Source organism: Sitophilus oryzae, unplaced genomic scaffold (assembly GCF_002938485.1).
Source record: "Sitophilus oryzae breed Bouriz unplaced genomic scaffold, Soryzae_2.0 scaffold_577_pilon_pilon, whole genome shotgun sequence".
Classification (NCBI taxonomy): domain Eukaryota; kingdom Metazoa; phylum Arthropoda; class Insecta; order Coleoptera; family Curculionidae; genus Sitophilus; species Sitophilus oryzae.
The window spans coordinates 22,730-33,199 of record NW_022147170.1 but is presented as its reverse complement, the minus strand read 5'-3'; the positions used below and the strand labels follow the sequence as shown (position 1 = coordinate 33,199).

At 33.0% G+C, this 10,470-nt stretch overlaps 1 protein-coding gene across 1 annotated transcript; it reads left to right on the top strand.

Annotated features, from left to right (window-relative positions):
* The first annotated feature begins 2,977 nt into the window (after nt 1-2,977).
* On the top strand, nt 2,978-4,846 carry LOC115887555 (potassium voltage-gated channel protein Shal-like). Its single transcript, XM_030907015.1, has 3 exons — nt 2,978-3,104; nt 4,065-4,299; nt 4,358-4,846. The coding sequence occupies exons 2-3, from the start codon at nt 4,162-4,164 to the stop codon at nt 4,580-4,582; spliced, it is 363 nt and encodes a 120-aa protein (XP_030762875.1). The 5' UTR covers nt 2,978-3,104; nt 4,065-4,161; the 3' UTR covers nt 4,583-4,846.
* The last annotated feature ends 5,624 nt before the right edge of the window (nt 4,847-10,470 follow it).

The window sequence follows — 10,470 nt, the reverse complement described above, 5'->3', positions numbered from 1 at the left end:
AGACAAAGAACCGCTATCCATCCACACGATATCCAGAATCCCGAAGAAGAGTTCGAGCTATATGAAGACCTCTAAAACGTTAATACAGAGCATTAACTTTTCTCTTAAAGGGGGAGCTGTTATATTGGTCCACCCAGTACGTTCACCCGGCAGGCCACATCCTATTGCGACACGTCCGGCGCGCGTTGCGAAATCGCGAACGTATCATAATAATATTCTATTGTTCTCACGATTATTGTCAATCTAATCATTATTTTTATTATAAACCCCAATTATTTTTGTAAATCAACAAGAATAGTTTTAGTTGCTAAACGAGACTATGTCCGTTTGAATTTTTATAATTAAATTAAAATAAATTAATAAATAGAATAAAATATAAAATATTATAAATGTGTTTAAAGAAAATATTTTTTTTAAGTGAATCTCATTATTTGTGATCTAACATATACAGGGTCCGGCAATAGTGCGTCGGGCATCTGTAGCTCCTAGAATTAAAAACTTGAGAATTTTGTTTAAGTGCAAACCTAAAGTATGTACCAAGATGTATTTCAGGAAAATATTTTAACTTTTATAGGGTAGCTCAAAAAAGTGTGAGTGGACCTGGATGACTTTTTTTAAATGGAACACCCTGTATATAATTGCATTTTTGGCTTCCTTTCAGATCACTTTACATAACTCCAAGATATGAATAAATATATTTCGATAGTTTCAGAGATATTAAAAAATAAATAAAAAATATGTATTTTTCAGCCCTTCTTAAAAAAATTATTAAAAATAGAAGAACTGTTCTGAAATCAAAACTATATTAGGTATTTACTTTAGATAGTCTGTTCTTACATTGTTATAAATATAGTAATCGTATATCATACAGGATGTTCAATATTCTACGCCAAACTTTCTAAAATATAAAATAATTTTTCTTTGTTATTTTAAATGGAACACCCTGTATATTATTTTTTTATTAGATGGATAGTTAAAAAATAAACATTTTTTGTATTTAGAGTATTTCAAAATTTTGAACGGTTTCGTAGATACGCGCAGTATTATTTCATATGGCGCTTTCAATGGTAAAATACGAGAGAAAAATCATTGGGTGGCTTTGATAAAAATTTACTGTGGAAAATGCCATATGAAATATAAAACCGCAAATATCTGCAAAACCGTTAAAAATTTTGAAATACTTTAAATACAAAAAATGTTCATTTTTTAAGTCTCCGTCTATTGAAAAAATAATATACAAAGTGTTCCAGTTAAAAAAACGAGGAAAAATTATTTTATATTTTAGAAAGTTTGGCGCAGAATTTTGAACATTCTGTATAATTTACGATTTTCATATTTATAGCAAAGTAAATACAGACCATCTAAAGTAAATACCTAATATAGTTTTGATTTCAGGACAGTTCTTGTATTTTTAATAATTTTTTTAAGAAGGGCTGAAAAATACATATTTTTTATTTATTTTTTAATATCTCTGAAACTATCAAAATATATTTATTCATATCTTAGGGTTATGTAAAGTGATCTGAAAGGAAGCCAAAAATGCAATAATATACAGGATATTCCATTTAAAAAAAATCATCAAGGTCCACTCATACTTATTTGAGCCACCCTATAGAAGTTAAAATATTTTCTTGAAATACATCCTGGCACATACTTTAGGTTCGCACTTAAACAAGATTCTCAAGTTTTTTATTCTAGGAGCTACAGATGCCCGACGCACTATTGCCGGACCCTGTATATACTATTAGTATGTTGCTGTCTCTTTTTCCTATATTATCTCACCGTAACATAGTTTTATTTAATTTAACACAGCTATAATATAAATTATAGTTTTTCTGTTGTCATATGAGAAAAAAAGGTTTTAGATACTTTCACACCCTTTTATAGCTTTTTGTATCCGTAAATTCTTTTATATTTTTTAATTTACCTCTTACCTTTCTCTTATTTTTATCTTATTTCTTTTTTTTTATATTTTATTTTCATATGACAAGGTACATTTATGAACATTTTTAAATTATTAATATAGAGGAAACACGTTCATTACACATTTGGTACTTTCTTGAATAAGTCAACGGGCTGCCGATAACAATTCGCCAAGGAAAATCAAAATATGATGTAATAAATTAAAAATTACGCCTTCCGACCTGTATCCCTTCTTTCTTCCGTACTTTGTTTATTTGATTCAATCTTTCACGTTCAGTCCCACCATTCCCTACCTATTTTGTTCGCGGTCTCAATCTCGCTTTTATTTTTAGTTTAGTTCAATTGATCGAATCTTTTCGATCCAACTGATTGAATCATTTAGTTCACATATGAGATTCGATCTTTTGAACTAGTTAGATCATGAACTACACACCTCTACAGAGAAGCGGGGCACGGGGGTGCGATGTGCGATTTTTACCTCTCGCGGTCGAAGGCCAAGATTACGGGGGTGTTTTCTGGCAACTTTAAGAGAGTACACACGCTGCGGGCTACGAATCTATTATCATGAGCCATCTGTAGCAGCCAAGTTAGTTTGTTTATTTGTTTAGTAAATAAATATTTTTCAATAACGAGTTCGAGTTATATCCCAGATCCCAGCCAGTACACAGAGATTTGCCAGTTCTGATTAGCACGCCTGTGAAATTTAAAATGCACCAGGAAGTAAAATAATAGTTAAACTCAATTTAATTATAAAAACATATATATGTGGGTGCTTGTTGTATTAATAGTGTCAAGACTTAAATATAGGCCAACCTGGGTTTACATCAAATTGGGAAAAACCATGTAAAATATAATTCTAGTAAACGAATTTGATGTAGATTCAGGGGAATCGTTCACGTATACGTTGACCTAGATATGTTCTTATAATAAATATTGTTAATTAAAAACAATTAAAATCAGGTCGATGTAAGCGTGATGTTTCAAGGCTAACTCGTACTAAACATCGGTGCTGGAAATATACAAAGGAGATTTTTGAGCACGTACCCGCCGATAATTGGGACGAGCGGACAAATATAAAATGGTGTGCTGAAGACAGGGAGGAGTTAGTTAGTTAATTAGTCCGTCGACGTGAGTCGCATTGTTAGTAGTTGGCCAGTCAGAACCAGTTGAAGCATGTTACTGTAAGTACCTTTTTTTGAGTGTACAATACATTGAGTTTTGGCATTTCCCAAAATTGTTATACACTGTAAACGTTATATTAAATAAATGCATATTTTATGTAATGGTTGTTTTGATTGAGAGAGAGAACCTGGTATAGCGACCCTAGCAAACAATCCCTAGCTAGGTCGCGACATGTGGTGCAGGCGCCGGTCTCTCTCTTAATTAAAACAGCCTTTTTTATATGCAAATTTTAATTAATTTCTCTAGTTTTTTTTCAACACCGCGACATGTGGTGGAGGCGCCGGTCTCGTTTTTAGTCAAAGCAGCCTTTTTGAATGCAAATTTTCGAATATAATTTGTTTAGTTTTTTTCACCACAATGACATGTGGACTTTTTTTTATTAAATCAGCCGATTTTTAATGCACTTTACAGGTAATCCCCCTTACCGCCGCAATATGTAGTGGAGGCAAAGTTCATTTATTTTTTTTTAATTCAAATATTTTTTTTTCAACACTTCCCCACAATCAAGACATGTGGTGGAAATGCCGTTTTTATCTGCTGCAAGACAGCCTTTTCACAGTAAATTTTTTTAATTAATTATTTTTATCTTCGCCACCAAAAAAGCTATCCAATAAAACTTTTACAATTGTTTATTGCTTTTCGTCTGCTAATTTTATCACTGTTCCATTCTAAGCTCAAAACAATCGATCTACTTGTGTTTTGGCTCGGATCCACATAGCCAAGGCCTTCTCGATAAACAAAACACCGCTCACTTTTGTCTATAATTTAGAACACAATAGAAAACAAATACGTAACTTGTTCATTCAGAACGGTCTGAGATATTTTTAACTATTCTAGGATCTGTTGTTTGTTAAGTGTTCCAACACACACGTCGATATTTTTTCTATTAAAAATCTTTTATTCTTCTTCTTGCATGTCTTCATGTCCAATTACCATTAAAAATCGGGTTCTTCTTACAGAAAGCACGACTAGCGCGTATTCGCATAGCCAAAGCTTCTTCAGGAGCAGCTTTCGTTAGGAAAAAGAAAGCAGCTCAAGAGTCTGGTATCGAGCTAGATGACAGCTACAGGGAAGAATGCAGCACTAGGGCAAGAATGCAGCACAGGGCAAGAATGCAGCAACTTCGAATTGCAGCACCATCATTTACTGCGCTGCCTGAAAAAGACTACAGACCGAGAATTTGTCGAGCTCGAGGTATGTATTCGAAATGAGGTCAATATAATCATCCTAGATGATCAAAACGAAATTTCAGGTACCTTACAATGGACATCCGAAGAGGCCAGGGTCACCATCACCTCTGGCCAGTCCAGCTCACTCTGCGGTGTCCATTGGACTCCTCCAGTCATGTTGCTGCAGGTCCTGTCCTAGAAGGTGTCAACAAACGTGCGGGAAGTACATGCCAGCGGCTTCGACAGCCCAAGCCAATCAAACCGGTAGCGGTATGGACGGAACCTACATTGTAGAAGCGTCTTTCTAGACATATCACCAACTTTACTTGCCTTCAAATACCTTAGACATATTCTAAGCAACATAAAGCTGTACAAGATGTCCCACTTTGATTGAAACCATACGACATCTCCGTTATTAGTAAAGATATATAGGATGCGGTTTGCACAAACCTGTCACATTTTTTTGTCAAACGGAAGACGCTGTTAACAAAATTGTTATAGCTCTCTTCGTTTTTGAGTTACAGGGTCTCTTTTTGAAAATTTTGCAATTTTGGATAGCCCCCGTATCTTCGTTATTGTGAAAGGTAACTTTATAGTATGAATATTTTATTTTATAGTTCTTATTATCACATAATAATATAATACCCTATATATTATTTGAATATTATTTATTATGTTTATTTATAAAGTCAAGTGCTGGAAAATGCTGACGACTCTAGTTTTTATCCTTACCTACACATCGTCATATTTTATTTTGAAATACGAGTACAATACTCATCTACATTTATTTATTATTAACGTTTAAATTTCATTCAAATGCCAATAGCTTTGTCTATATTTAAATATTTCTTGATATATTTCAATGTCATAAACTCTCTAAATAATTATTTTTAAACAAGCTAAACTTTTTATTTTAAAATTTTGCATGATGGAATTTCAAAGACTTCCAGTTCTCCCTAAATTTGTTGAACCCCCTACATTTGACCCTAGATACGATTGCCCAGTGTCTTTTATTTCTAACTACGATAAAATTACTGATAGAAATGGTTGGGATTGTGCATATAAAGTTCAATATTTGCAATGTTATCTGAAACATGCATCTGTCTTTTGGTTTCAAAAATACTCGAAAAATAAAGATAATCTTAAGAAAACTTGGCCGGATCTGAAAAGAGATTTTATTTTAAATTTTGGCGGTGATATAGCAATAAGAAAACTAAAATCCAGATTACGCTCACGTAAGCAGGATGCAAACGAAGATATTAAACACTATTATTTTGAATTACTGTCAATGTTTCAGGAAATTTATGATGAAGTTAATTTTTATCAGTTCAGAGATTATTTTGAAAATGGTTTGCATCCATCTTATGACAAATATATGTTGTCAAGCCGTGATATGGATTTTACCGCGCTAAAAAATATTGTGTATAAATTGAGTGATCTAAAAGACAGAATTTTAAATTATAACACGTTGGCACGTTCGTCCCATTTTTGCAAAAGTAGTACAAATTTAGATAATTCAGTTAATAAAAACAATTATAAATATAACTACGTACATCGTTCAGACGATTTAAGTAAAAATAAAATACAGTTCCGGCAAAGGAATTCGTATAAAAGTCATAGGGTAGAAAATTTCGAAAATTTTAATGGCAGAACAAAATCTGAAAATAACAAAATACATTATGACAGGGTTTATAGGTATGACAACCAGGCTGAAGCAACCGAAACTGATTATAGGCATTATACAGACGAATGTAGTTTTAATTTAAACTATAATGGGGAAAGACAAGAGAAGTTGATTGAGGACAATCAGACCAAGATATTTGAACAAAACCCAGCCCATTTTGATAAACTACCAGACAATATGGATGGTATATTTATTGTGTCGGAGGAGCATGCAGTATAGGCATGCACAAATAATGTTGTGAGTTATTTCAAAGAGGACGATTTAGATTCCATCAATTTAGAAAGTGCACGAGTAGAGGAAGATTGTGATGCCCTCCCCGTGGCAATGGGATACGCACAGGCAGAGGAAGTGAATGATACCCTCCCTGTAGCAATAGAGTTCGCACAGGTAGAGCAATATGATGCCCTCACTGTTGGAAATGAAGTTATGCCGGCTGAGGATGAGTGGAATACCCTCCCTGGCAATGTCGAGGGAGTTGAAAAAGAAAAATAGAATCCTTCCATTTTCGAAGAAGAGAAATGCAACTCCTCAAGTGTACCAATGTTTTGTCTTAACAATGTGGATATACCTAAGGAAAAATTAAATCTTAACTATCTTTTAATTTTTACCACTTGCCTTTATACATTTTTGTTCATACTGTTCTACTTTTTTTAAAATATTTCCGTCGCTGTCCAATATTTCATGAACTCCTTTACACCACATGATTTGTGACACTATTAGAATAATTTGGTTTGCATGACACACAACCCACTCAGTTCTTGACTTTTGAATGTAATGGTTTAAGGCAACCTGGAAATAATAATATACAAAGTCTATAAAACACTAAGAAATCTGTCAAAGTAAAATTTACTAGTTAAACTAATACTAAATTATTTTCAAAAAGTTAATAAATATAGATGTATAGTATATACCGAGTGCGTCTCAAAAGTAGCTCACCCCCATAACATTTTTATTTTTTTAGTCAAAAAATGAAATTTGATATGTTAGTATATGCCATAAATTCGGATTGATTGGCGTGTTCCGCACTTCCTCTGTTTCACCGTACCATCGGTATTTTTTTACTTTATTCGATAGAAAATATATAACACCCTGAATAGAATGACATACCATATAGCACCGTCACGTTTGAACCCGCTTTAAAGTAAACTTTTAATTTTTTGGCTTATTTATTAACTACAAACGATGCAATTGATTGTAGTAAATTAATTTTTTAATATTTTACTTAGATAATAATTCCAACACACTTTCATTGATTTTTTCTCCTGCTACATAAAACTACAAACAATTTCGAGGTTCTTTAGTCATTTATCATACAATAACTTCCCTCTTAATTAGATTGCGCTCAATTGCTTACTTTTTCTGTCTAATTATTAGGACTACAAAAAATTATAATTACTACAATCATATTAGTATTTTAATAAACAGGCGTTTAGTTGTATCAAAATTTAACGAGAGTAACTTTTTCTCTACATAATGTACATATGTTTCAGCTCGTTATGTCTGTTGCCTGTTTTAATAGTTTTGTTTTTAAAACTAACCGTTTGACTACATTGTAAAGATATATACATTTGCTATGGTCACCGTTTAATGGTGGTGGGTTTAAGGAGTTTACAATAGGGGTAATAAAAAATGTGTTTAGAAATCCTTGTTGTGCGTTTACATTATTGTTGTTTTTAGCTGATTTTAATATTTTTAACTGTTCAAGGTAATTTAAGCATCTGCCTTTTGTTTCTCTATGTAATAATTTAATTGAATTTTCATTAGTTGTGTGACTAATATTCAATGGGATGCTAGACCGGAACTTTGATGGAGATGATTAATAGATATTATTTATGTTTTTTTAATCCGAATATCTAAATTTCTACTATGTAACTACTTTATTACATTGCAATATCCCTTTAACTTCTACGCCTACCGAGCTCCCGCGACTTCATGCAAACTGTGCAAAGGCGACCAGAAATTTCTCCTAAGCTCCGCCCTAATACTATAACGTTTTTAGTTCATTACATGTATTTTTTATACCGTGCTTTTATTTTAACACAGTTCAATGCTATTTTGCTAAGTATCTTCATTTTTAAAGTGGAACTGTCAATGACATTGGATTTGAGTGAATAGTATGCAACGAATACTCACACAGCAAATAATATTTTTTGTTTTAAAATATTTTTTTTTGTTTAAGTAAAAATAGTTCTAGCTCAAAAAAATTGCCAAAAATCCTAAATTTCGACGAAAAAAAATATTTGGAATTTTATTTTATGTCTATTAATATTTCGGCGAAAAAACAGTATTGCCTGTCGGTATTTCATCAATGGACGGGGAATTTCATCATCGGATAACAGGTTTCTTGTGGACTGACAACAGGGGAGTGATTTACAAATTACAATGATTGACGCCTATGTTCATCGTTAAAATAAAAGCACTGTATATGATTTATATGATGTCTGGCGTATCGTCATCCGATTCCGTATCGTTCAGGCCTGATAATTTATTTGGCATGCTTGGCGTAATTTTTACGTCCCTAGTCGCCAACCCTGTTATCGTTTCACTGCTCTGTGGAGGCGCTGTCAACATCGCTCCAAGGTTAGGTCGCTCTCCGCGCTTAACCTCACTTTTGTTCACCCGACTTTTAGAAATGGTAATAATTTAAATCTTGCTGCAAAATCTGAATCATCTGCCATTTCGAAGCTACAGGTAAAGATAAGTTATTACCTTTTATAGATTCGATATTATTATTGAATATTTTTAGGGTATAGTTTTGGATTGACCCACCTTAACTCGTATTTGTATTTTGCTGACACGTTGGTGTACTTTTGCTGTTGTCCTCCGGAATGTTAAATGGAAGAAAGGACAGTTCTTTTGTTTATTATTGAGCCCTCGGAAGTGTTTCGAGGTAGGTTTATTTTGTTTATTAGACCTTGTTTGGTTTTTTAAACAAGAGTTTCGTATTTTTAGGGTCTTATAGACGGACTGTGTCCAAGGTATGGGTAGTGTTCCCCTGTACCGTTATCTTATGGACGGACTGTGTCCAAGGTACGGGTAGTGTTCCCCTGTACCGTTATCTTATGGACGGACTGTGTCCAAGGTACGGGTAGTGTTCCCCTGTACCGTTATCTTATGGACGGTCTGAGTCCAAGATATGGGCAGGTGTCCCATATCTACGTATTGATTCCAAGGTTTGGGCATTATCCAAGGTCCTAGTAGTGTTCCAAGGTACGGGTAGTGTCTCCATATTGCCACAGTATAGATGTAGCGTAAGCTCCATGCTGCTTCGTTCCCATTTCTCAGTCTAGTCAATAGTTACGGCTGTATCAATTCATGGTGTCCTTATTCTGGGCCCCTTTTGTTGTATTGGATGGCCGAGTACAGAGATGCGAGACCACCTCACGCTGCTACTGTTTGAAGCAAGATTACATAAAGAACAACTAAGTGTAGATTTACGTTCTAGTTTCTATGTTTTAGATTTTCTATATTTTCAGTCTTAAACAATAACGTACATCTTAAGTAATATCGTACAGACTCTGTTTAGTGGTTAGATTGTTAAGAACATATTTAATACCGTATGATCGAGAAAAAACGGCGTCAAAGGCGGCTGGGGAATGACTATCGATGCTACTATTTTTGACGAGGTCGAACTCTGCTCAAAGTTAATTAACTTTATTTTAATTTTTTTAGTTAATTAAAATTCTTCTTCTTTTCACTTTAAAGATCTTCAAAAAAATTAAATTTTAATTAAAATTAATACTAAATGTAGAAAATCTAGAAGATAATAGTAAATTTCCGGATACAGAAATCTATATCCAAAAAATATTTTTTTCTGATAATTTGAACTATATCAGTTCTAATTAATAAAAAATCTATATTAGGTAAATCCAGTAAATCGTAATTAATACAGAATGCGTCTTTAAAAGTAAAGAAGAGAAAAATCAAAAAGGCTCTAACCTAACTATCGCCCGTCCCAGTCCCAGGCATTTCGATAACGTCTAGAATTAAAAAAATTGGATTATTCTACTATTAAAATGTATGGATTATCCTTTTTTAATGGTCTAATACAGACTAGACCCTTCAGATTTACTAATACTGTAGCTGTAAACCAATATGTGTGTTCAATTACTAGTAATAACTCGTTAGTTCATGGAAGAAGTATCGTGTTTATCAACAAAGTTAATTGTAGGCCTTTAAATTTTGCTTAATATGGTCATATTTTGTAATATTCAACTCATAATTGTTGATGCTTCTGGTGGATGATGTTCAATTTTATACATGTATAAATTATAAACACACTAAATTGAAGTACTAGAAACGGTAAGGTGAGATATTTTTAAGAATCTGTATTATTACTTATACAATATTTTTTTACTTATAGAATATCTACCCCTGTGTATAGCCTCTAAGAAACAAATTAAATGAACAAAACTATGTCAAAGAAATAGTCTATTGTATAGAGGATTTAAAGAAAACCAAATAGGTGATGCTGTAATCAAAGCTTTGTCGATATTGACTTACCGAAATGTA

Bases quoted from the DNA above. Each gene is read 5' to 3' on its own strand.
- LOC115887555 (XM_030907015.1), top strand. From the start codon at position 4,162: ATGACAGCTACAGGGAAGAATGCAGCACTAGGGCAAGAATGCAGCACA. The intron at 4,300-4,357 runs GTATGTATTCGA...ACGAAATTTCAG, and splicing joins GAGAATTTGTCGAGCTCGAG to GTACCTTACAATGGACATCC.